The sequence below is a fragment of the Sminthopsis crassicaudata genome, chromosome 1 (assembly GCF_048593235.1).
Source record: "Sminthopsis crassicaudata isolate SCR6 chromosome 1, ASM4859323v1, whole genome shotgun sequence".
In the NCBI taxonomy this organism is placed as follows: domain Eukaryota; kingdom Metazoa; phylum Chordata; class Mammalia; order Dasyuromorphia; family Dasyuridae; genus Sminthopsis; species Sminthopsis crassicaudata.
This window is the reverse complement of record NC_133617.1, coordinates 367,661,462-367,689,350: the sequence shown is the minus strand read 5'-3', so window position 1 is coordinate 367,689,350 and position 27,889 is coordinate 367,661,462. Positions and strand designations below refer to the sequence as shown.

General features: G+C 40.4%; 1 protein-coding gene across 2 annotated transcripts in view; it reads right to left on the bottom strand.

Annotated features, from left to right (window-relative positions):
• Window positions 1-26,299, bottom strand: part of ARK2C (arkadia (RNF111) C-terminal like ring finger ubiquitin ligase 2C) — a 155,620-nt gene extending 129,321 nt beyond the window's left edge. The window contains exon 1 of one of the 2 annotated variants that reach the window (XM_074279298.1): window positions 25,812-26,299. In XM_074279298.1, coding sequence (XP_074135399.1) covers window positions 25,812-25,872 — 61 coding nt within the window. In that variant the 5' untranslated portion in view covers window positions 25,873-26,299. The remainder of the gene's footprint in view (window positions 1-25,811) is intronic. The other variant, XM_074279293.1, reaches the window with a different exon arrangement.
• Between the last annotated feature and the right edge of the window lie 1,590 nt (window positions 26,300-27,889).

Below are 27,889 nucleotides of genomic sequence, written 5' to 3'. Positions count from 1 at the left end.
TTTATGATCTTGTAATCAACTCTAGTCTATAAAGTTATGAAGGATTGGGATAAGGTAACTGCAGACTTATTTATAAATATCTACAAGGCTGAACTCTGTTTTACTCCTAGGAAAGTTAGAGAGAGGAGAAAAAGCAGGTAAACAAAAAAATTCTTTCCTGATCCCAGCAAGGAAAATGTTTTTTTCCTGCTTAGGTATCCTTTATCTCAATGGTCACTATTCCACCTTTATCGCCTAAGTTATATTAAACTTACCTTTTTAAATATTGTATTTTGCTCCTGCCACTACCCAAAGAAGGTAAGCTCCTTGAGGTCAGAAATTATGTCATTTTTGTCCTTTTTTAAAAAGTTGTCTGCTTACAGAGTGCTTTATATGAGGTAGGTACTAAATATGTGTGTTAAAATTTAGTAGAATGGGACCCAAATCTAACAGGTATCAGACCAAGTGCAGGACATCCCTTGTCTGTTTGAGACAAGTTGTTATAACCTTTGAGATTACATCAGATAGGCTTAGAAAACAGAGACTGTTGGTCGGACCAAGAGGGAAAGCTAAGGTTTAATTCAATGCCAGTTCATATCCCCAGGCCCACAGTGATCTCTCCATTCTCTTACTAGCTATATTAGTCATGGGATCACCTATTTAGAATAGAAAGGCCTTCAGTGATTAACTAATCCAACCATTTCATTTTGCAGATGAGGAAACTGAAGCCTCAAGAGGTGAATGATGTCTATAATAATACTATATTTATCATATAGTAAATAAGTAGCAGATCTAAGATTTGAACCCAGATCCTCTGACTCCATTTTCCACTGCATCACAGCTTGAGACTTTTTCCTTTGTGCTAACTATCTTTTTTTCCCCAAAGAAACTTTATTTTCTTTGAGGGTAAGGGTCATATCTCATACTTTTATTATAATCCCACAATACCTTCTAGAGTGGTCTGATTACAGTATTAGGCCCTCAACAGATACGTCTTAATTGATGTATTGCATTTTAAAAATTAAAACATTAAAGAAAAATTAACTTTACCATCTCTTGGGTACTTCTTTTCATGATTCAGAAAAAGCAGAAAAGATCAGCACAGGTATTTCTTTGACATCTGTGGGTAGAGATTAAGGGGAGTCCCTTTTCATGGTTCATATTATAAGCTTGAAGTGCCAGTGAGTAGAAGGACATGGACCCAGGGGATAAAGTGCTTATAGCTGCTGTCTTATGGGGAACTCTCCAAATGTCTGGGGAGAAATGTAAAAAAAGAAAAAGAAAGAAAGAAAGAAAGAAAGAAAGAAAGAAAGAAAGAAAGAAAGAAAGAAAGAAAGAAAGAAAGAAAGAAAGAAAGAAAGAAAGAAAGAAAGAAAGAAAGAAAGAAAGAAAGAAAGAAAGAAAGAAAGGAAGGAAGGAAGGAAGGAAGGAAGGAAGGAAGGAAGGAAGGAAGGAAGGAAGGAAGGAAGGAAGGAAGGAAGGAAGGAAGGAAGGAAGGAAGGAAGGAAGGAAGGAAGGAAGGAAGAAAGAAAGAAAGAAAGAAAGAAAGAAAGAAAGAAAGAAAGAAAGAAAGAAAGAAAGAAAGAAAGAAAGAAAGAAAGAAAGAAAGAAAGAAAGGAAGGAAGAAAGATGGAAAAAAGGAAGGAAGGAAGGAAGGAAGAAAGAAAGAAAGGAAGAGAGAAGAAAGGACACGGGATTGCACTATAGGCATATGGTCTATTCTATTTCTCTTTTTCAGAGCCCATTCAGTAAGTGGACAGCTGTCTACTAGGTGTGTTTTAAGGAGCTTCAGGCAGGGTCTTAACCCCAAATAATATCCCCCACCAGCTTGTCACATGACCTTCTGAAATCCCATCATTTGAGATTCTTTCCACTCAGTCTTGAAGGCTTTCCCATTTTCCAGAGTCATCTATGAAACTACATTACCCTTAGGAGGGGTAACAGCTTAAGCTGTTATCATCCATTAGCAGCTCTGTGGGGGAAAAAGGAAACAGGATATGTTCCTGGGGAGTTGATGTTGTTGAAAGAAGCTGATCTGAAAGTCAAAAGATCCAAGTTTTTATCCCCTCTCTGTCACTAGATAATAATCAAATCATTTCACTGGACCTCATCTTCCTCTTCTGAAAAACGGGGGAGGGCTTGGAAAGGTGATCTATAAAATCTCATCCTGCCCTTACATGCTATGGTTCCACAGATGGGGCAATGAAAGAAAAGAGAAGGTGGGATGGCAACAAACTGCTGACTTAACATTGTACAATGGAGCAGCCTTACACATCCTGCTTGGAGATTTTATAACATGGGATGGGATGAAATACTTCACTTAGTATAGGAAATACTCTTTTCATACTACTTTTTAAAAATCTCAATTAAATGAATCTTTGCTACCTAAACTACACTGGTGGCTTTCCCCACCAAATAAAATGTTCCACTGATAACTGAGCATTGTCTTCTTAGAGTTAATGGTCCACAAAGAAAATCCTCATGGGTCACCGTACAGGGCACATACAATCAACAGGGCCTTCCATGAGAAAATGTTGACCTATTTCCTGGGTGTGTGTTTTGGTTCTTCAAAGGCCAGAGAATTTGAATCTGAAATAACCAAATGCCATGTAACCAGGCCAGGTAGGAGAATTTCCTGGTCTTATTAGAGATGACCTTTCACTAAAGTTCTCGGATAATTCTTTATCGAATAGAAGTGATTTGGAGTTTTCAAATGGTGTCCTAGCAAATCATCAGGTCAGTCAGAGCCTAGCTACCAACCTGGGAAAACTGAGGTTATGTTTGTTTGCCTGAGAGTCAGCCTAACTCGATTTGTAGAGGCTAATTTAAGACCATGACTTTTTTTCCCTCTTTATTGAGTGATGTAAAATAACAAAACTGAAGATCTTGGAATTATTGAACTGCACTTTTAACTTTTCGGAATACTTTTTCCTCTCATCTCTCATTTCATTTTTCATTTAGCCTAAGAGGTAGTGGATGCAGGACTGGTACTGATGCTTTGCACAACAGCCCAAGGAAAGGAGACCCAAGCACCTTCCATGCCATCATAAAAGCTGGAAGGAATCTTAGAAACCAGCAAATCAACCATCTCATTTTTTTGAAGATGAGGGAGAAAAAAACAGAAAGGTTTAGTGGCTTGAACTTAATCACATAGTAATAAATATCTGGGATTTGAATCAAGGTTACTTTGACTCTTAAATCCAGTGCCCTATCCACTTCATCATATTAGCTACTCTGCCAGAGTATATTCTTTACCCAAAGTAGAAGCTTTTATTTTTCCTAGGTCCAGTGTTAGAGGAATTCATTCCTTACCTCCATTCCTATGTAACTTTGGAAAAAATCACAATCCTCTCAGGTCTTACTTTCCTCATCTTTAAACCAAACTATATGATCCCTACAACCTCTAACATGATATGATAACTGTATTTCCAAATGTTTCCTCTTCAGTAAATTTAGAATTGGTCCTGTGCAGCATTATGGAACAAGGTCTGGGAGAGGATCCAGGTTACTTAGATGTTTAACAGTGCTGTAACTATGTGTGAGTCATTTAAATTCTCTGTGCCTCAATTTCTTCAACTTGAAAATGGAGATGATACTTTATGGCCTGCCTCACCATGTTCTTATAAACGAACCGATGTATAAATTGTTCTCTATTATTGCCCTACCATTTGCCATGAAAGGCAGCCTGACACAGAGGGAGGGAACTGGCCTCAGAAACAAAGAACAAAACAAAACCAAAAAAAAAAAAATCTGTTTTTTAGCAATGCTTCTGACACACCCTGGCTATATGATCCTGGATAAGTCACTAACTTTAGACAACTCTCTAAGTCTTCAATCTGCAGGGTGGGTGGGTACCTTCATTGTAATAATAATATTCCTCACCAGGAGTTTCCTAAACCATTGAAATCATAGATCTTTTCCCTTCTTCCTCAAGTTCCCAATTAAAATTCATCAAATTCTTATGCTCACCCTAATTAGTAACTAGAACACTATAGAGATCTATTGAAAACTTAAGGTCTTATTTTATTTACTTGTTTTTTTTTTTTCAGAGATAGCAAAGCACCTTGCCCCTGCTATCCAAGACTGTTAAATAGTTCTTACCATTATCCAGCCTTCCAGCTTCCTTCTCATTTCAAAGCTAGGCATATACAGGCTGGTGCAAAGAGTATATGGTAATAAAATGGCAGCATTGAAAGCCACCTTCTGGTCTAATACTCATTTTACAGATGAGAAAACTGCAAAGAGAGGAAGGAACTTGCTCTCAGTTGCCTAGAAAGTTAAACCAGAACTCGGCTCTTTGTTTTCCTTGTCTGCTATTCTTTTCATTCTACTCCATTTCTCATCTGTCACTAGTAACCTAAGAAGAAGGAAACTAGTACAAGCTAATGGATGGTATTTCCAATTTATATTACAATCCCAGTTAATTCATGGTTTCATTTATCTTGGGCTTGGTCCCTGTTGTTCAGACTCTGGGCTGTGAGCCCATGCTAATGCAACTGACTCTTTAACCCCTACTAGGATGCATTCAGGAAAAGCCCAAGAGCCCAAGTTATCATTCCCATTTTGCAGATGGAGATTAACTAAGGCTTCTGTCCAGAAGATGTTGGTAATCAAGTTAGTCCCCATTTTTCTTCCAGAAATATTCATTAATCACGAAGCTCAAGAGCAAAATCCTGGCAGAGATCTTGGCCAGAACAATTCTCTAGCTTCTGCTTCCCAAGTCAGCAGTGTCACTGAATGGAAAGGGGATTTGAACAAGTTGCCCAAGCTGCCTGATGGTAATCTGAAAGGCTAGACTTTTCCCTAAGAATATGAAATAGGCAATCCCTTATAAAGTATTATTTGAGGAATGCCAGGAACTTCACACCCATCCCCCAAATCTCTCTCCAACAGACAGTCACAGAGTCTGAAATGCTACCACTAAAGATCTGTGGCTTTGAGTTCCTTTCTTTGAGAGTGTTGTGTTTGGCACAGGAACATAAGTGCTAGCCTGTAGATTCAGAACATCAAGGTTCTAGTCTACCTCTAACATTTACTTCTGTGATTTCTGGGCAAGTCACCAGGAAAATGAATCTTAACTATAAGTTGGATAAGTTGACCACTGAGATCCCTTCCAGCCCAAGACTGGACTGACTGATTCTACCTAAGCTTGTGATCTTGAAGTCTTGAGGTCATAAATCTAGAACTAGAGGGGACCTTGTATGATAGAGGTCACATTCCCCTCAAGCAGTCTTATAAAGATTATAGTGTCCTTATCAGAAAACTTTTTGAAATTCATAATTGAAGAAAATGCTAAATTTCAGGTAGAGATTCCTGTACAAGTTTACAAACTCTCTGAAATCTATTGTTGGATCCCAGTTTAAGAACTTCTGCTGTTAACTATCTGGTCCAACTTTCTCACTTTACAGCATATAAGTAATTTATGATAGAAATGGGATTTGAATCCAGGTTCATTGACCCCAAAATCAATGTTCTCTCCACTGTAACAAGCTGCCTTGCCCAACTTTTCCTCCTTCCTACATTCAATCAATTCCTAAGTCTTTTTGAATCCCCATCCTCTAAATCCTCTCCATTCATTCCTTTCTGCCAATTTACCATATCACCTTTGTTCAGAGTTTGTATGAGAAAAACATTTTGTCAAATCCTATATAAACATGAGTTGATGAAGGTGGGGGGAAGGTATAGGAATGAATGATAGACTTAGAGTTGGGTTTTTGGATGTAATATAGTCTCAATCCTAACCCAAATCAAGGGACACAGTGGAAAAATTACTGGATTTGGAGACAGATGATGCTCATTCTTCATACTTGAAGAGGACCAATGACATGGGTTCGAATCAGGTCTCTGTCACTTATTACCTGTGTGAGCTTTAGTAAATCACCTAAGCTCTCAGGGCCTCAGTTTCCTCATCTATAAAAATGTCATTGAAAGTCTCTTCCAGCTCAAAATCTCTGATTTTATGTCCAAAATGGGGGTGAATTCCCATTATGTACTCCTCCATCTCAGGCACTGTGACACTCCACTGACTTGAGACTGTGGCCAGCAGGCAGAGCTCTGTCTCGCTGACACCTTGGCAAAGGTGAGTGGTTCTCACCCAGAGAGAAAATATCTTTTTGCCTGGAGGGAGAAATGAGGAGGGGAGTTTACGGTTACCTACTTCCACAGACAACCAAATATGGAAAACTAGAGAGCAGGTCCCATTGTTTACAAATTAAAATCAAGCTCTTCTGTCCTCCCAGGTGATGCAGTGACAGAAGAGCTTATAAACAGCTATCTCCAAATTAATCTAGATGTCAGGAAATAATAGTGGCAGTAAATAAGGCCGAATATGCTCGACTGACTTGCTTGTTAGGAAGCTCTACATCACCCATGCAGTAATAATAATATCTTAATGTTTATTTAATGCCTCCCTGCCTTCTCTGATGCACTCAGTGAGCACCGCCTAAAGATTATCTCACCCAGGCTGGGAGTTTAGCCCTGGGGCAGAAGGCAATGCCTGAGAGGTAAAGAAGCCAATTTGCCCTTTCTGGCTGGCTTCCTCACCCCTTTGCTGAGGTTCTCAGTACTTTTTCTCATGGTGTCCCCAACACCTACCCTCTTCTCCCAGTCCCATAATCATCTCACTGTCTCTTCTGCCCAGCCCAGCCCAGCCCTAACATAGTGTAGAAACTAATATGTTAGTATCTTTAAATTATCTTGTATTAGTTTAGTGTATGTATGTATGTATGAAAGGCTAGCCTTTTCCCTAAGAATATGAAATAGGCAATCTCTTATAAGGTATTATTTGAGGTATGCCAGGAACTTCACATACATGTGTGTATGTGTGTGTGTCTATAAACACATAAGATAAACATATCTATATAAAACATATGTAGATAGTGAAAGAGAGAAAAAGAAAGAAAGAAAGAAAGAGAGAAAAGAAAGAAAGAAAGAAAGAAAGAAAGAAAGAAAGAAAGAAAGAAAGAAAGAAAGAAAGAAAGAAAGAAAGAAAGAAAGAAAGAAAGAAAGAAAGAAAGAAAGAAAGAAAGAAAGAAAGAAAGAAAGAAAGAAAGAAAGAAAGAAAGAAAGAAAGAAAGAAAAGAAAGAAAGAAAAGAAAGAAAGAAAGGAAGGAAGGAAGGAAGGAAGGAAGGAAGGAAGGAAGGAAGGAAGGAAGGAAGGAAGAAAGAAAGAAAGAAAGAAAGAAAGAAAGAAAGAAAGAAAGAAAGAAAGAAAGAAAGAAAGAAAGAAAGAAAGAAAGAAAGAAAGAAAGAAAGAAAGAAAGAAAGAAAGAAAGAAAGAAAGAAAGAAAGAAGGAAGGAAGGAAGGAAGGAAGGAAGGAAGGAAGGAAGGAAGGAAGGAAGGAAGGAAGGAAGGAAGGAAGGAAGGAAGGAAGGAAGGAAGGAAGGAAGGAAGGAAGGAAGATTACAAAGTGGTTAGAAAATTAGCTTCAAGTAAGCCTCTTATCTAAATAAATACACATATCCACATCTATTGTCTAATGACCCTGATCAAGTCCCCTCACATCTCAGTGTTCTATGCTAATAATCTCTAAAATTAAGTTACAGAGAAGGTGCTGACCTGCAATAGTAGCCAGACTTTTGTCATTTGGAAATTCCCTAACCTCAAGGCCTCTATATTTTGTAGACTTATTTGGGTACATGTTATTTCCCAATGCCTAGCACAGTAGGCACTTAATAAGTGAATGTTGATTGTTGAATTGGGATGTTTCTCAGTCTCAACACAATTCCTATCCATTCTATGAAATCTCCCATTTTTTCCCCCATTGGCTTGGTATACTGTCTGTCTAATATACTCACTAGATTACAAAACAGGCATCTTGGCTAACCTAACTAAAGCCACATAGCTGCCTTTACCCATCTCACACAGGGTCCTCTATCCTAAGGCACTGGATTACTCAAAACAGTGGAATGGATTTCATCTGAGTGACTTGAGCTGATGAGCTAAATGGACTAAATCTCTATGGTCTATGGCAGCTATTCAAAAGAAGGGTGGTGGGAGGAAGGAGTCCTGGACCTGGCTTCAGGAGGACCTTTATTCAAATCCTGCTTTTGAATATTTCAGAGTTGTGTGACCCCAAATAAATCCCTTACCATCTCTGATGCTCAATTTCTTCCTCTGTAAAAATAAACAAAAATAATATCATGTATCTTGTACACTTGTTGAGAGGATCAAAAGAAATTATATATGTAAAGAATTTTTTAAAAAGAAAATTATCCTGGCTTATGTTGAGGACCTCACCCTCTAGGGTGTGATCACCTGAATTTCTTCAGCCCTTTTACACTAAATGTGTGTGATGGGGAGAGTGGGTGATAAGTATAATCTGGACTCTAGACCTATTGCAAAACTCAGATTAAGATCCACTTCCTTTATGAAGAATTACCTATATCATCTACTCTCATTCAACTCACACTTATAGCCATTACCATTGATCATACATCTGCTATTTTCCTCTTGTTTCTCATATGTTAGTTTCTCAATAATTCTATTCGACAAGCATTTATTAAGTTCCTATTATATGCCTGGCACTATTCTAGGCACAGAGAGCACAAAGGAAAAAAAGAGCAAAAAAAAAGAAGCAGTCTCTCCCTCAGAACTTTCATTCCACAGGGGAAAACATGTACAAAATGAATAAATACAAAATACATACAATGAATACAAAGTAACTTTTCTTTCCATCTAACCTAAAATGCCTTTAGGAGAGAGACTATGTTACAGAAGCAATGGATGATAAATATGAAACTGGAAGAGACCTTTTGAATTTTAGCTTCTCATTTTTTTTAATGAGTAAAACTGAGGCTCAAAGACAGTAAATGCCTGCTTATGATCATTCAGATAGCAGGTAGCAGAATATCCTGTCCTGTTCTGAGATATATCACTCATTCTATTTCTAGTATTCCATTTCTGAATTGTTCTACCTGTTGAAAATGTTGTATTTATAGTGAGTTCTATCTTCTCCAGGAGGCCATGCCTTTGGGGTGCTTGTCCATTGAACCAAGGAGAAAAAAAAAAACTTTCTATCTTCTTCCTGAAACATGCTTGGGACATTTAATCACAACATGACCCAGCTCTGACCAAGAAGAAAGAGCCATTCAGGAACTGGATGAGAATGAAAAAGATTCCTACTTCAGATTTAAGGTTCAACTTCAACATTTACTCTTCTTTCCCTCCTTCTTTCCTCCCTTCCATACTTCTTTTCTCCCCTCCTTCCTTCCTTCCTTCCCTATTTCTTTCCTTTCCCTTCTTCCCTACTTCCTTCCTTCTCTACTCCCTTCCCTTCCCGCCTTCCCTTCTTCCTTACCTCCTTCCTCTTCTCCTCCCTTTCTTCCTTACCTCCTTTTTTACTTCCCTCTTTTCTTCCTTCTTTCTTTTTTTTCTTTCTTTCTTATGATTACCTATGATGATTCAGGAATTGGGAATGAGGGACAGAACTATCATGCTAGGAAAAGCAACTGACCAAGGTATGTAGAGCCATAGAATCATAGCTTCATTGCTCAGAGACCTTTGAGAGACTTAAGTCCAACTTCTTCATTTGATAGAAAACTGAGCTCCAGAAAAGTTGACTGATTTGCCTAAAGTCACACAGCAAGTAAATGGCTAAAGAGGAATTTGAATTCAGATCTTTTGACTCCAAGTCCATCATTCTACCCACTGAATCCCACTGCCTCATATCTGAGATTCTGAGAGTCTAGTAATGATATGGATTTCTAATTCCCTCTATTCAAGGGTTCTGAGGGTTTTCACAAGTAGTATCTCTACCACCAGAAGAAAAGAAAGGTAGGAAAGGACCATTATTTGCCTACATTTCACAGATGGGTAAACTGAAAGGCCCCAACTGCTAAGAGCCAAATTTGGATTCTTGATTTCCTGCTATGTCTGCTCGATGGCCTTACTCAGCTCCAGGGATTGGCTATAGAAGCCTCAGATAAAATGTAAATCAAACTGTGCTGGGGGGTGTGGGGGGTGGGAAAAGCACTGACTTAAAAGTCAGGCAAACTGTATTTTGGTCCTTGCCACTAACATGTTACGTGTTCTTGGCCAAGTTATTTTCTCTTTCTAAACCACTTCAGACAAGTAATTTTCCCTCTCTGGGCCTTAGGTTCCTCATCTATAAAACAAATATAAATATAAGGAATGGGCTAGCTAGTCCCTAATAAATGTTTCAAATGACACCCTTTCATCTCTCTCTTTAACCCTTACCCATTCTTCAAGACTCAGCTTGTGCTCTAACTTTTCCATAAAATTTTCTCTGATTCTTCTAGGTTTCACATTGACATCTCTTTTCTTTAAACTGCCATAACACATATCATGAGCTTCAATCACTTTGGCATGCCCTTGTAAGTGCTAGCAGAAAGAGTCCTGAATCCAAAGTTAAGGGATCTGGGTCCTAATCCTGGTTTTACCAATAACTTGCTGAATGACCTCAGACAAATCATTTCATCTCCCTGTGTCCTAATTTCTTCATTTGTAAAATGAGAGATTTAAAGTGGATGATTTTAGAAGTCCCTCCTAGTTCTACCTGCCTAAGATTCTGTTTTATATTAGTTATCTCGCTAATTAGATAGGGATGTTGCTTTGCCAGTAGCTGACATGGGATTTGAACTCTAGTCTCCCTTACTAGTTTCAGGCCAGATCTTTATCCATCACATTGTGATGCCTCTCACATAGCAGTTTATAGTTGTCAAGGTGTTTCCTTAACAAAAATCATGTGAGGTAAGTAATATCCCCATTTTATAGGTGAGGAAAATGAGGATGACAGAATAAACCTTTACTCATGGTAATTCATCTAGAAAACAGAGGGGCTTGGAATTGAATCCTGATACGTCTGCCTGTTTACAGACACACATAAATATACACACATACTCCTATATGTATATATCATATATGCACATACATATTCATATATGTATATATGAAAATGTCAGAACAGGAAGACTTCAGGGAGCATCTATTAGGTAGTTTTTCTACCTAGAGTTAGTGAAGACTCCAAAAGTTCATGGCTTTCTTTTTCTTCCTTTTCTTTCTCCCCTTCCCTTCTCCCCTTCCTTTAATTATTTGCTTCCTCTTCCTCTTCTCTCCTCTAACAATCTCCATCTTTCTTTCTTTCTCTGCAGTTACACCCAGACTTTAAAAAGACAGATAGATGCATCATGGACATCACTGCCCCACCGTTCCCCCCATTCCCTTCTCTGAGCCAATCAGCTATGGCAGTACAGCCTCTTTTAAGTTAGGTTAGAGAAGTCAGAGAAAGAAAGTGAAAATGCAAAGTACTCTGCATCCAGGGCCCAAATGTGCTCTGGGCAACTGTCCCAGTTGCTTCTCTGTTGTTAGATTACTGAATACCCACTGTGCACAGGGATGGGTCTCTCCTCCTAGTAGAAAGGAATATCATCTCCCAAGGCTATCAGGGGATTAAAACCTGAATGAAGCTGAGAAATAGGATTTCTGGAACACTTCAGGGTGAAGATGCACTTTTGTCCTGAAGCATCCTGGTGATACAGAGCATAGCAAGCCATCCTCCAGAAACACCTAGTAAGTGGCTTGGTCTCTCAAACTTGTCTCTTACTCATTTCCCCAAAATATAACATGTTCCTTATGAAAGTCAGTCTCCTGATCCTCCTCCTTCTTATCTGGGTCTCTGTGAAGTCCACTCATCCCTTTCCCATTCTTTTTGTCCATCCCAAACTTGTTTTTCCTCCAAGGTCCAACTCATGTGCCACCTGCTCTGTGCAGCCTTTCCTTGCCACTCTTTTTCTGATAGTCAACAGCCTCTCTAGGCACTCATTACAGGTCTTTTACAATCCAGGACAAACAGCATTGTTCTCTAGAATGCTTCATACGTGCACATCCCCAACTCGCCTGTGAATTTCTTCAAAACAGGAACTGTGCCTTCTTTTTTGCTTGCCTCCTCCACATCACCCAGCATGGGGCTGGGCACACAGTTGGCACCTAATACCTATCATCTGGCTGAGCAGAATCTTGGGAAATTATCTACTCCAACTCATACAATAACTCATATTTATAAAGGCACTTAGAGGATAGAGTGGTTGATTTAGACTCAGAACTGGGTTCAAAGCCTACCTCAGATAACTACTAACTATGTGATCCTGGGCAAGTCACTTTACCTCAGCTTCAATATCCTCATCCTAAAATTGTAGTAATAAATAGTTCCTAATGTGCAAATTTGTTAAGGTACCATTTAAATGTTATCTGTAATTACTTAAAAGTTTACAAAGCATTTTCCTCCCAATAGAATTACAGATTTTGAGCTAGAATGGATTTTTAAGATTGTTTGATCCAAACCCCGAATTTTGCAACTGAGGAAACTAAGGCCTTGAATGCTTAGGTGACTGATCCAGAGTCATCCAAGCAATAAATAATAGAATCAGATTGTGAACCAAGATCCTCCAGTTCCACAACTGATACTTTCCATTGCAGTCAGACTAGAAAGTTATTCCCCAGATACTTTGAGCAGTGGTCTTTTCTGGAGAACACAATAACCCCCTTGAATTCTTGTTTGGAGAAGGGAAAAATAATCTCTTGCATGTACATTGGAACCTAATTATGACACCTTTCATTATATGGTGGAAATTGGAAGCAGCAGTAACAGCAGCTCACATTTCCCATAGCTTATAATTAAACACATTATCACCCCTTTTCACAAAAGAGGCAAAACTGAGGCCCAGAGTAATGATGTGACTTGCTCTCTTCAGTCACACAACTAGAAATAAATGCCAGAGCTCAAACTTACTGAGTCTTTTATCAATCCTAACCCTGTGTTCTTTCCCCTCCAGCATAAGAGGAGTAGAGGAGAAGCTCTTGCAGTTTTTATCTTTTCTCTAGAGGGAGGCAGAAAAAAAGGCTTTTCTGCAAGTTCTTTCTTTTCTTCTCCTTCCATGCTGCACCTTCTCCAATATTCTGATTTCTCTAACTTTCAACAAGAGGACCCTCCCAAGGAAGAGACAAACTCTGTGTGTTATTATGGAAGTGCTACAACAGTGTCTCTTTCCCCCTTTAAAAATATCTATGCTTTTCAACTTTCAGCAGTCTAGGAACTGAAATTCCTACCATATGAGTCTTTTCTTTAAGGTAAGATATAGTATTTTGAGGAGACCTCTGTAAATATGATTAACATCCAAATCAGAATCACCCAATCATAGTGTTAGGAAGTCATCTCAGAGATGATTTTCATGTCCAACTAATATCTGAATGGGAAATCTCTTTATAGCAGTCCAAACAAGTGGTCATCCCTTCCGGAAGTTCACTAGTTCTGAAGGTAGTCCATTCCATTTTAGGAGAATTCTTATTATCAGAAGTTTTTTCTGTTTCATTGACAAAACACTGCTTTCTACAGTTGTCACCCATTGCTCTTGGTGCACTTCCTGGAGATAAATAGAACAAGTTGGGTTCCTTTTCTACCAGCCCTTTAAATATTTGAAGACTATCATAGTGTCTCAGGAGGAGGGATGCTAAATACTCTTTTATGAATAGAAAGCAACCCTTAGAGCAGTGGTTCTTGACTAAGGGTCCTTAAAGCAGGAGTTTTAACTCCTTGGAGAGCCATGGATAAATTTCAAGAGGGTCCATGAACCTAAATTTAAAAAAAAAATCCTATCATAACCTCTAGATGAAATTTAGCATTTCCTTCAGTTAGTTAAAAATAGTATTTCGAGAAAGCGACCCATAAGCTTCACTGGACTGCCAAAGGGATCCATGACAGAAAAAAAAAGGATAAGAAATCCTACCTTAAAGAGATGTGACATAAAAAAATTAGGCAGGCTGCCATAAGAATCCTGGTGAGAATGAGAGACGTAGGCAGGTAGAAGCAGCAAACCAATACCAAGGCAGGTGATTAAATTGGGAAGGGGCCAAGGGTGGTGAGGTAGAAGAAAATTTTCTCTATCCTTAAGATTTACCTAAAGTTGACTCACATCTAATAGCTTTTTGCTCCAACTGTGATCCCTGGTAATGTTGGAATGAGAGACATAGTCAAATAGGGGAAGGAGAGGAGATAACTTTAAAAAACATGCTTCTTTCTCCTTTACCCTTCCCTAGGAACTGAGAAAGAACTATGGACATTGGAGTTGTTTTCTGTCCTTTCCTCAAACAGGTGTAAGCTAAATTATCACCTCCTCTGGGTTTCTAAAAGCTTCACTGAACACTCAACCACTCAGTTCTATACTCCTTTCTCCCAAACCCCTAGCAGACATGTGCCAAGGCTGCAGTTACCCACATCCTTACTCCACCTCTCTATCCCAGATTCCACCAGGCCAATTCATCAAAGAAACCACCACAATGCCTACTCCCTCAGGTGCATGAGGTGGGGGACGTTTCTGTCATTGTTCCTAAAGCTGGGTAGGGAACGGCTAGATCTGAAAGAGCAATTCCCCATTTCTGCCCTGCTGCTCCCCACCCCACCCCCATTCATTTCCTCACTAGGTTCTGTTTTGTAACAGCTCAGCTCAGTGAGACAGTTCAATAAAAATGAATTTATAAAGAATCAAAGCCAGAGGGAAGCTTATTTGCTTAAAGGCTACAGTGAGCAAGGCTTTGGGGTGTGTTAGTAAAAATAACCCTAGGCTCAGAGTCAGTTCATTGAAGGTTTAGTCATGGTTGGGATACTTACAGCTTCTAAGGTGGGTCACTTGAGCTTTCCAGACCTCAGTTCCCTTACCTGCCAAGTGGGTCACTAATGTTGTCTTCTTCACAGAAGGAAATAAAGTAACGGAAGAAAAGTACATTGAATAAATGAGAGGAAATTCTACAACATTAGAGCTGGAAAGGACCTGAGAGATCCTCTAGTTCTATTCCCTCGTGTTAGATAAGATCAAGTTAGATTGATTTAGAGGTAAGTGAATGGCTTAGAATTGCACAGCCAATAAGTGGTACAGTTGGTACTAGAACCTTGAATCAAAGCTTTCTGATGCCCAGTTTAGGGCTCTTTTTATTATTCCCTATCATCATTGTTATTAAAATGATAATAATGCTTTATACTTGCTTTCCAAAATGTTTCTGCAAATATGATTTTACTCAATCTTAGAATATGGTAAGTACATTTTAAAAAATAGCTCCCTTTAGCTATTTTTGATGAAAATGATACAAATCTCTTTCAGACTTTCAAAGCACTTTACTCATAAGCAGTTCTATGAATTAAGAAATGCAACCCATTTTGCAAATGAAGAAACCAAGGTCCAGAGGCCCCCATCATAGAGAACAGCGCTCCTGATTTTGGAGCCATATCTCATTTTCCCCCAACCCTAACTATTTCCCCCTGTTTAGCTCCTTTGATAGCATAGTGTCCAATAGAGTACTACTGACAGGGATGAACCTAGTAAGAATGATATTCCTTCTATGCTCTCTCTCTCTCTCTCTCTCTCTCTCTCTCTCTCTCTCTCTCTCTCTCTCTCTCTCTCTCTCTCTCTTTTTTCTTTCTCTTTCTCTTCTCTCTCTATCTCTCTCTGCCTGTGCCTCTCTGTCTGTCTCTTTCTCTTTTCTCTGTCTCTGTCTCCGTCCTTCAGCTCCCTGCCATTTCTCCTTCGAACATGCATAGAAGTGTGCAAGTGCATGTGCACACAAATAGCCAACATCAGCTGTGGCAACGAAACAGTTAAATTAGGACTGGGTAAACTTGTGACCCATGGCATTTCAAGTCCATCAAAAGACATTAACATCAAGGCTTTCTAGTTAAGACTTGGTAACAAGAAACCCATATGTTTATGGCCATGATTGAGAGACAAGAGCCTGAAGAAAAGGGCCTCAGGCTTAGTTCTGTTAAGAATCAAAGCAGATCTATTCAAGGTTTGGGCAGCTCTAAAAAAGAAAAATGGGGGAAAGGGGGCACATATTTCTTTCAAGCTAGTGCCTAGGGGTTGTCAAGGCACTGAAGGAGTCCACAGATGGAACTCTGGACTAGTAGTCATCATCAAGGCTGAATTTGGGTTATTTTTCCCCACTCTCCAGTCAGTGTCCCCCACCTCTAACTTGCTTGCTGTGTGACTTCTGGCAAACCAGTCACCTTTTCTGTTTCCAGTTTCTTTCTCCATCAACTGTGGAATTGCAATGTATTCATAGCGGTCAGGTGTTTTCAATATAAGCAATCATAACTACTCTCCAATAAATTATTTTAGAATTGGAAGAACATTCCTGAGGCAGTGAGCTAAAAATAATAGTAGTAGTAGTAGTAGTAGTAGTAGTAGTAGTAGTAGTAGTAGTAGTAGTAGTAGTAGTAGTAGTAGTAGTAGTAGTAGTAGTAGTAGTAAGCCTCCTTTGCAAAGTTTTCCTTAGGGAACCAGAATTCCAACTTGGACCACTGGCTTTGGATCTAAGATAATTAAGATTTTCCAGAGAGGAAATAAACAACCCCTCCAGTTAGAGTTGCATTTTAAAGGACTAGAGAGAAAAGGGCAATAAAAGGGCAATACTTTACTCTGAAACAGATTAGCTATAAAAATAGCTAACATAGAGCATTTGAAAAGCCATTTCTTCACAATCACACTTTGAAATAGATATTATAGCTATTATTATACCCATTTTACTGATAAGAAAATTGAAACTCAAAGAGCCTGAGTGGCTGACACATGGTCATAGAGTTAATAAGTAGTAGAATCATCAAATCTTCTGACTCCAGGTCTGGAAGAGCTCCTTCTTCTGACACCACAACTATCTGAGATCATATCCAGCTTTAAAAGACAATCAATGATCCCCTGAATAGTTCACTAATGGAGGAATTCCATGCACCAGGGTAGAGCAATTTCCCAGTGGGAGAGGACTTTCTTTCAACTCGGATCACCAAAGAGGCTGTTCTTTGTTTAAAATGTAAAAATTTACTCACCTGTTTTTCCACACAAAGACTGAATAATGCCTCTGAAGTCCATTTCTCCTTCCTCCTCTCATTTCCCATCTCTACTTTGTCCTTTTCAGTCTACCACTTCAACTCTGGCACCCTGACTTCTGCCATTCTCCCCTCCAGTCTAAATCAAGAATCTTCCTCTAACTGTTCTAGACATTTCCTTACTCTTCTGATCAAGTCTCCCATCTGAAATCAAACTCTCCTGCCTCTTTTCTTCTCTATTTCTTCACTTTGCTTTCCTTAGTCCTTTGCCCATTTCCTCCTTTCCTTTCAATCACCAGAATTTGCCTATACTAGCACTCTTTTAAAAATAGTATGAGATAATTATTTTAAAATGCTTATTAGCATAGTGCCTTGCACAGACTAAGAACTATAGAAATGTTATCAATTTATTATTATTATTACTAACTGAACTACTGGTAATCCCTAAGTATCTTCTGGAGGGTGAATAACATAATTCATAATAGAAATCATATAAAATGTTCCTTATTTTCCTGGTAATCTTTTCTAAGTTATTTACTAACCCTGTGTCTCAATTTTCTTATCTACTGGTAAAAATGAGGATACCATCACCTCTACCTCCTGTTATTGTAACACATTTACAGGGGTATGTCCTAGATATCCTGGATTATAACATCATGGGTTTAGAGCAAGATCATCTTGCATAACTATCTGATTTTGCAAATGAGGAAACTGAGATCCAAAAAAATTAAATTATTTATTCAAGGTCATATGTATAATAAGTTACAGAATCGGGATTTGAACTCATGTCCCACTACTATGATCCTTTATATCATGTCTGTAACAATGCTTTGAAAAGTTAAAAGCATGATCATTATTTTTAAGTATATTTCTTACCATCTATTTTTCAAAAGATCAAAGTTAATCTTTTAAAAAAAATTTTAGGGATTTCTGCATGGATATCCTGCTTATATCTCAACCTCCATTGGCATCTTCCCTCCAATTTCTCCATACAACAGTCTCATTTCTGTTGATAGAACTTCCATCCCCAGACTCAAAATTCATCATCTTTGACTTTTCTCTTTCCTTCAGTCTCTGATTGATTAATCAATTGCCAAGTCCCATCTATTCCTTTCTTACCATGTTTCTGTCACCTGTCCCCTTCTTAATACTCCCACTGCCACCACTATAATTCATAAGATTTAGATTTAGATAAATTTAGAGTTGAACATACCTCATAAAATCATAGAGTTAGAGTTTGAATGTACCTTAAAGGACATGGAGACCTACTCTCGCATGGAAACTGAGACACAGAGAGGTTAAAGAACTTGACCAGGATCATATAGTTAGTGCTCCAACATGCATTGTGAACCCCCATCTTCCTGACTCAGATCAATCTATCTACTGCTCCATACTGACTCATCATCATGCTTGGCTTACTAGAGTCGCTTCCATTCCATATTAGTGTTTTCCCTCTGAGATCATCTCCAGGTTATTTTGTGTATGTTATATTTGGATACAATGGTCCACATCTTGTCTCTTCCATTAGATTGTCAAATTCTTGAGAATAAGGGACTTTCTTTGCAACCTCAGCATTTAGCATAGTAACTGGCATATAGAACTTTAAAAAGTCTCATTAACCTGATTTCACCCACTTGATCAAAGACTCCAGGTGTCTCACTTTCTACAGATTAAATGTCAAATCCCTTTGATTGATACTTACTTGCTTACCTGTCTTTCTAACTTTTTCTTCAGCCACCTTAGTCTTGGAAAACAATCCTACCTTTGTTCATTTTGTTCTTCTGCTTGGAATATTCTCCCTTGTATTCTTCTCATAACTAAATCCTTTCCATCTACCACCCTTCACTGCTCACTCTTGCTCACATGTAACCTCTGTCTCCTCTTACTTTTCAAAAAATATTAGAACTATAAGGGAGACCAAATGTCAGACATTCACCTGTGTAAATGAAATACATACATATATGTGTATGTGTGTGCATGTATACATATATATATAATATATATATAGATACGTCTTGCTTCTTTCCATCAAGATTATAGAAGACTGAGATGGAGTCTCAGATTTTTTAATATGCTTTCATTGCTTAACATTGGCTATACACAGAAGATCATAGGATAATAATTTTAATGTTGAAAATGAATTAAGGACCTCAGAAGTCATCTAATCTAACTATTTACAGATTAGGAAACTGATACCTAGAGAAATTAAGTCAGCTATCTAAAGATCACTCAGACAGTGAGGTCTGGAATTCAAATCCTGGGCCTCTAGCACTTTCCACTAAACCAGGTGCTCACCAAATAATGGTTCATTGGTTGGATGGATGGATAGATAGAAAGATGCACAGATAGTTGTGGATGGTTGGATGGTTGGATGGATAGATGGATAGTTGGATGGATGGACGGATGAATAGAGAGATGGAGGTAGATCCAGGCATTGCAATTGGCTTAGCTTCATTTTTTTCTTTAAAAAAAGAAAAGTCCTTGGGTTGTGAATATTGACATTTTGTGAATCTGACATTTTGAGTCTTGCAAATGTACCCTTTCTCCATTTGTTTGGAGGCATAGAGATTAATCTTTTGATGAACCCCACTTGAAAAGCTCCTTACCCATACTAAGAAGATACTAAAATACTAATTCTATTCATTAATACCCACACTAAGTAAATGAAATGAGGTCTTCAAAGAGTTTCATAGCCCTGGAGAAACTGAGACTTACATCAAATTATATTTGTTTTGTGGTCAGCTTGAGAAAGTAGGGCCAATTCCCTTCAAGGATTATTAGCATTCCCTTCACTTGAAATTTTATGCTCCAGGAAACAGACCAGGGCAATATATCTGGAGTCCAGAATAGTCCTCTCTGAATTGTCTTCTCCCCTTTGACTTAGTAAACCACAGGTTTCCAAATGTGACACTCCAGAATGATTATTTCAAGGACAGGGGACAGAGTAGAGGGAGGAGAAGGGGGAGGGGGCACTGCAGATAAGAAGAGAAAATATTGCTAGTGTTTGTAAGCTGCATATAAGGGTATAAAGCCAGTCAATTTTTTTTCACCTTGCATGTTAATAATATTTGCCAGTTTATGGAAAATTGTTATTTAAAGAAACTCATTAATTAAGTCAAGTTGGCTTCATCCCACACTAGTTTAGGGAGAGAAGGTCCCTCTCTCAGAACCTGGAGCTGTCATAGTAACTTACCAATCTTCCTTTTTTTTTTTTTTTTTTCAAAGCCTGCAGTATGAAGAATCAACTTAATAGATGACTTTTCCAAAACCCCGGGGTCAAACTTATTAAACCAGAGATGTGTTAGATGGATTAGAAAGTGAAAATGAACTATGAAAGCTTTTTGTTTGCCAAAGTGGTGGAATAAGGAGGGGAAATGTGCTCTCCTTGATATGAATGTGTCTCTAACAAGCCAGGTCAAAGTATAGTATGCATATGATAAATTACTTGGTGTGAATTCCCATTAATCCAATAGTTTTTTTGTATTATTAGATTACTAAATGAACCCCCAAATGTATTAATCAATTTTGAGATGCTTTATCATTAATTTACAAAAACAAAATGTGGGGTTGGTTAACCTTGCTAGAATGAAGTTGCTCTCTAAGAATGACACAGCCCTGGGGTACCTGATATTAACAGGACTAGGACCTGTCTAGGAAGGTTTTTGTGTTTGGTATTTATTTTATTTTTAATGGTTTGGGGACATTTATTGGTATTGTTTGGGGTTGGGTTGGGGGAAAGGATTGATTTGGTTTGGTTTGGTTTGGTCGGACCACAAACACAACTGAAAGTTGCCTCATGTAAAAAGAAAACAAAACCAAAAAATAAAAACAATAACAAAAACAAAAACAAACAAAATCAGTCACGTCATCAAATGATCAGCCCCGTAGGCATGCATGTTTCCTCTCATGCAAACTACAGCACAAGCCTCTCTCTGTTACATGTATGTGTGTTCGTGTGTCACAGCAAGTCAGCTAAGCTTCCCAATCTGGAATGGGGTAGGCTAGCGAGAGAACAAAGGGCCAGAGCAGAGATTACACCAAGAGGGAGAGAGAAAGTGTTGTGTGTGATCACATAGGAGGGACATGATGGCCAGATACATGGAAAAGGAATATGGAAGAGGAAAACTCAGGATACGGCTTGGAGGAAGCGAGGAGGCACTGCCTTGCAAAATGATATGGCTCTCCAAAATGATGACCATTTGAAAGAACCATGAATTTCTTTAATCAACTGATGTCATTGGTGTCTAACATGCCTCATTTAACAAGGCTTGTTCGGGGTTAGAAATTGAATAGGTGTAATTGATAAATGCTTGAATTTGGTTTCCACCTTAGAAGAGAGAGGGGAGGGAAAAGCATTTCACTACTTTCTTTCCAAATGCCTGTACAATACATGTGCATTTTTTAAAGGGGGATCTCTTTTTTGGAGGAGAAGAGACCTGATTTCCTCCCCTCTCTCCTCCCCCAGAAAAATCCACTCAATATAATGACAGAGGTCAGAAGTCATTTTTCTTAACCAGGTTGCAAGTGCCACAGTTTAACCAATTTTCATTGTGGTATGGAATGGTTTTGGCCACTGGGGATCTGGGAAATAGGCTGCAGCAGCACCTCTGGCACATCCCTGTCAAACAAAGACAGCCCAGAAAAGCCGTGCTCTTATTCCCACCATCCCTGGTCCTGCTGTTTAACTTGATGAATCAAAACAGGGCTGTTTTGAAGAGCTTCCTGACCAGGAATTCTAAAGCAATGTTTCAATCTCAGAGTTCAACTATTTTTAATATTCATCTATACACACACACACACACACACACACACAACACACACACATAATATATATGTATATGTGACTGTGGTGAATTTCTGTTTCACAGAAAGTGGTGCTAACCTCAAGTATATTAGAGCATTTCACCTCTCCTCTTCCAGTTTAGACTAGGACAAAAAATCTCTATTATGGGTACCATTGTAAATATGGAGGAGGAAGTAAAGTTTTAAATGAACAATTGGTCTCTCAGTACTGTATTCCTTTTCTTACACTTGGTGTTGGCTCCTAGATTACCAGTATCCTAATCCTGAACCCCACTTTACTCAGGAATTATGAGGCAAGGAGGAGTAATCATTAGGCACTCCCCAGCAGTTAAGGATAAGGTGTGTACCCAAGTGAGCCATTCGTGGTAGGAGAGGGCTATGTCAAGAACCCAGTGGATGTGGACCACCCCCACCCCCTTTTGTGGGATGCAGGATTTTTATCCTTGTGCCCCAAACTGCTAATGGAAAGAGATATGGGGTATGAGATTAAAGTCACCATATCTATTACAACCAAAAAAAAAAAAAAAAAAAAAAAAAAAAAAGGCATTCACTCAAACCTTACAATGGGGGAGGGGTGGAAGTAGGTGAGGGTGGGGATAGAAAAGCAAGGGAAAAAAATCTAAACAGCAGGATACGACAATAAATGGGGAAACAGCAAGAGAAAAAGCACACTAGGTTAATATAGGAAAACTAGTTTCTTTATTGAGAGATTCGTATATTAGTATTAGTGGATTCTGTGTGTAACAATGTTGTCATGCACACAATACAAAAAAAAGGCCGGGCCCACCATGCTTCGGAAGGGCAACAGAACAAAAGCAGCGTACAATGAGCAGATGGTCCAGGCTACACGACCACATTACATTTCAGCAGGGTAACGTCTCTAACCGAGCGATTTACATTGTCAACTGGGGAATGTAAAAAAATACAGATCATGCTTTAGTTTTAGTACAAGAAAAGGTGAAAAAGATACACAACCAAAAGGATATTTGATACAGAAAAAATTACCCCACAAAATAAGAACAGGAAGTAATTCAGCACAGCAGAACACGCTATCCCTGTTGAATGGAAACCCATTTTGCCGGGAACTCTTCCCCTTTACCTTCCATGAAATGCCGAATTTGCCAGATTGGAAGGTTCTCTGGGTTTGTGATTTCAGAGGGACCCCGAATTAGGAGCTCCATTCTGTGGTAACTGTTTTTGTCTCAGGGGTTTTTAAAGACAGTTCATCCGGCATGCAGTTGGCTTTTGGGAACAGATGGTAGCCAACAGTTAAAGGGGCAGCACTGAGGGCCAGGGCTGCATGACATGTAATGTCCAAAGATGCACTAGTTCTCAATATTTAAGGAACTGTGGCAATCACTCCCCTTGAGCCAGGAACCTCTGTCTACCAAATTTCTAGAGGCTCTGGAAAGGTAACAAATGACATTAAATTGAAGAATTTAATTTTTTTTTTTTTTTGGCCTCTGACCAAATGTAATTTGTTCAGTTATGCCTGGGTGCTGCAAGGCAAGCCGATGTTTACCCAGATAACTGGAAAAATAAGATACCGCAGCCTCCAAACCTAAAGCAAAATGAATCCACTTAACAGGAATTTACAGTGCAATGTACTTAGCTAAACAAGATGAAGATACAAAAATGGTTGTTATTTCTCTACAGCTATTCTGAAATGGCCTGTTTCCTACACTACTACAATGAAACTAAAGAGAACAGGTTTAAGCTAACAGTCTCTCTAATAGTTTTACAAGAAGATTGTGGTTTAGGACTTCGTTGGTTTAAGCATTAGTATCCTCTATCGGAAGGTCATGAGTTCCTAGCATATCATGCTAAATTTTGCCCACAGTTTCACACACCCCTTTGCTGCTTACAGCTCCTCTGGGGGGAGGTGTGTACACCAGGAAAGTAGAACTTTGAGTGGCTTGCAAATGTTTTTTGGGGGGGATTGGGGAAAGGAGAGGACCAGAGAAGAGGGAAATAAAAAAATATATTTTTAAGAGCAGCTAAAGCAATTTGAATTTCAAGCCATGAAATTGTATCTTGTCTTCTGAAATGATATTTAGAGATCTGGTGATATTAATGAGTATGATAATGATTTAATCAGGATAATTATAATTATACTTTTAGGCTCAACATCCTTCTTAATCATGTTTGAATTTCTGCCTAGTGTACAGTCCCACACCCCTAAAAGAGGAAATGGCAAGTAATAGGGAGATAATCGCTTAAACAAAGGGGGGGGTTAACATTTCAGAAAAATCTCCTTCTCTACCCCCCCAACCCTACCCCGCCCTTTTTTTTTTCTCCTAATTGACAGGCAGGCCTGAGATAGGGGATACTGCAGCTTAAATAGCAATGCCTTCCTCAGATGGAAACAGGAAATGGTTAAGAGGGGTGTCACAATACAGCTAAATGCGGAGGCAGAAGGGTCACAGCGCACACAGCAGCAAGTTGACCATTCACTGTGCTACACAATGAAGAAAAAAAAAGATTTGATAAATGCAGAATGTCATCATTCTATCATCACACAAGAAACTGCGGTTCAAACAGGCCTACGGTCCAACCTAGTCGTTCTGGGCACACCAGGAGTTGAGGGGTGGGGGTGGGGGACAAGGGGCAGGGAATGAGGGTGAGGGTGAGTGGACTGGCGGCTGGGCTGGCTAAGTCAGGGCTGGGTCTCCATTTTAACACTCACTTAAGCCTCTAGGGCAGCCAATCTTCCAGGGGGAACCCACTGCACTAGCGTATGGCCACCCCCACCTGGAATGCTGACTGAGAGAAGAGCGAGTCTGCATGGGTAGACATCATTCTGTTTTAGTGTGATATTATCCAGTGGGGATTTCAGGCAAATGTGGAGTGGAGAAGGGAGAAGAAACATTTCCAAGAGGAGAAATGTGTATCCAAAGGCAGAATACCCAAAAGAAAAAAAAAGGAAAAAAAGAATCTAATGAATATTGGGTGGTGGTTTGGGATTATTATTATTTTTTTGTCTGTTTTGGGGTTTTTTGTTTGTTTTTGCTTTTGATTGAAAGAAAATGGAAGAAATGGGGTGGGGGGAAGAAAGGGGGGAAAAAATCAAGCCTATTGTAGCAGAATGTGAGGAAAAGGGAATGTGAGGGAAATCCGTGCAAACACATCCCATAGCACATATTTAAAAAACAAAACCCCCACCGCCAGCCTGCTGCTTTGTAACTGTCTCCCGGTGGCAAATGTATGGCGTTGGGGAGGACTCCTGGCCAGAGAGGTGATCTCCAGCCTGAACCTCACACACGGTTGCAATCCCCAAAGGACCAAATATACAGATCAAGTCTGGCACAGGGAAAAACAGAAATACATGTCTAGCTCTCTCCAAGTCAAACGGACACACTCACGAGCGCGCGCGCACGCACACACACACGCACACGCACACGCACACATACACACACATACTGCAACCACACCACACCACGCCAAGAATCTTTAACCCGTCTTCACAGCAAAAGCGGTTTCAGACAATTGCGGGGGGGAGGGGATAGCACAACACAGAGGCAATAAACAAACAACAACAACAACAACAACAAAAAAAGGTTAAAAAGGAGAAGGGGGAGGGGGAGGAGAAAGAAAGAAAGAAAGAAAGAGAGAAAGAGATCATGCTACTGCCCACAAGAGGTTGGGGGGTGGGGTAGGGGAGTGCAAGGAGAGAGAGCCACAGATCCCAGTTAAACAGCGATCAGCCACTGGTATTAATGACAAAAATAAAAATAAAAAAAAAAAAATACAAATTAAACAGAGCACACACCTCAAAATAAAATTTTGTGAAGCCCACACTGCTACATAAAAATCAAACACTCCATACAGACACACACGTACACACACAATCAGACCTCTCTCCCTCTTTTAGAGCATCTAGGCATCTGGGAAGGGGGGGGCGATTTGGGGGAACCAAGTCCGCCGCAAAGGATTAAAAAAATAGGGGGGAGGAAGGAGGGAAAGAAGGGGGAGGGAAAGATCCGTGTCAGCCAAACCCCAACTTCCTTACAATAGATCTCAGGGGAGCAGGTTCCCCACACTCAGGGGGTCCCCCAAAAAAGAAAGGGCTAGACTTAGCTTTCTTGCAAAAGCCCTCCCTCCCCGGCAGCTGCAGCACCCAGGTCTCTCCCCCAGTACCCCGTCTCCCATGCCCACGGCGATCCGAGCTCCAAAGCAGACCCCGAAATGAAAAAGCGATACCTCTGTTTCGCACAGAGCCAAATACTGGAAGAACGAGATAGCCTACGTGGACTAGGACCATCCTGGAAGCTGGGGCGGCGGCGGCGGCGGCTGCTCTCGCGGCTGCTGCGCGGGGTCCCTTTGTTGCGCTGCTCCCGGGCGCTGGTGGAGGCGGAGGCGGAGGAGGAGGAGGCGGAGGAGGTGGTAGAGGAGGAGGTGGGGATGGAGGGGATGGAGGGGATGGAGGGGATGGAGGGGATGGAGGGGATGGAGGGGATGGTGGCGGAGGCAGCAGCGGGGCGGAGGCTGCGGAGGCTGAGGCGGCGGCAGCGCTGGCTGGCGAAGAGACAGATGGCCCATGGAAATGTTCCCTTCCAATCCCCCTCTATACATTCAAATGCGGGGCTGGGGCCGCAGCTGCCCGGCACACAAAGGCGAGGGCAGCCAATGGGAGCCGAGCGCGGCGCAGGCTCCGCCGGGGACCCGCCGCCGGCTCCACCGGTGACAGGGATGGAGCGGGAGGGGAGGGGATGAGGAGGGAGGGGGAGAGAGAATAGGGGAGAGGTGGAGAGGCCCGAAGGGGTGGCCAATCAGGGCGGCCAGAGAGAAGCGGGGAGGGGGCAGCCCCACGGGGCGGGAGGGGAGCGCTTCGGGTCGTAGCTAACGGGCAGTGGGCGGAGTGCACACTCAAATCGCACACAAACGTGCCCTCGGGGTGCACAGATACACGTACACACAACGGGTTCAGGCACATGGAGTACAATACACATATGGCCATGCTGTGCATACAGAATGCAAGCATGAATGGCCCCTGAGCACACAGGTGCACATGGAGTGTGAATGAATGTACTTAGGAATATATACATTCTGAATATGTGAAGCATATCATTTCCACATACACAGAGGATGCTTGACACCCCGTAAGCAGAAGAGCAAAGGGATGGGGACCATTGTATTCATTGGGCAGCAGCTCCCAGAAAATTTACCCCGATATGCAGGGCAGAGACCCCGCCTTCCCCTTACCACCATCACCACCACCGGCATGGGGGACAGGCTCAGAAAGTATACCTACATACAAATAACAGCAAGCAGGAACTCCCGAGACCCACATAGGGCACACAGCACACACTATAAGAACAGGTGCAGAGCTCCCAGGGCAAACAAGTATACTCACATACAACATGTTTCCCATCATGCACACCCTGGTGTTTACAGGATCAAAGAATCCTATTCTCCTTAGAGACCATTAATCCTTCTACAGATGAAGAAAGGGAGGCCTACAAAGGAGAAGTCACATAGCCAGTGAGTGTCAAAAGCAGAATTAGAACCGGTGTGCTTGCATCCCTGGATAGCCCTCTGTCCACCTTACTGTGCCTCCTACGAACAGGGACATATACATCTCATTCAGCCACATAGAACATACACCCGTACCCAGAACACAGGGCACATCCATTCCCACAGCACCCTCAAAGTGGTGTTCTATGGATAGGCAGAAAGAGAGCACATAGGGTGTGTTCACCCTAGTTCCAGATGAAGCTATGAAATCAATGTGCACAGATATGTGTGCACACATGTCTATGACAGATTCAAGCATGTGAAATTTAACACCATATTTCACAGGACACACATACAGACCACACATGAACAAAGAGATATGTTAAACCTCAGTACAGGTGTGCACATGCACATATTCACACACATGAATGTGAAGCTCCCACAGAAATAACAAGCCAAATTTGCATATTACAGCAGGTACACCATCAGCTGCATGAGTCACTTGACACCAACAGACAACACATGTATATATCTACTGTACTTACAGAGGATACTGAATGGAAGAGCCCCTACATTCACTTAATGGAAAACTCTGAAAGACACAATTGTGACTAATACCAGAAACTCAACAGGATGTTGATGTCCTTCATACATTCACACCTATATGGAAAATTCTATTTTCAATCATTTATTTAACTGATGGCTGCTGTCCTCATTACAGGATGCTAACTATGAATCCTGGTGATAACTTAAGAATCAGATAATGTTAGTGCTGAAAGGACTCTTACAAACCATCTAGGACAAACTGCTGGTCCAAGGTCATA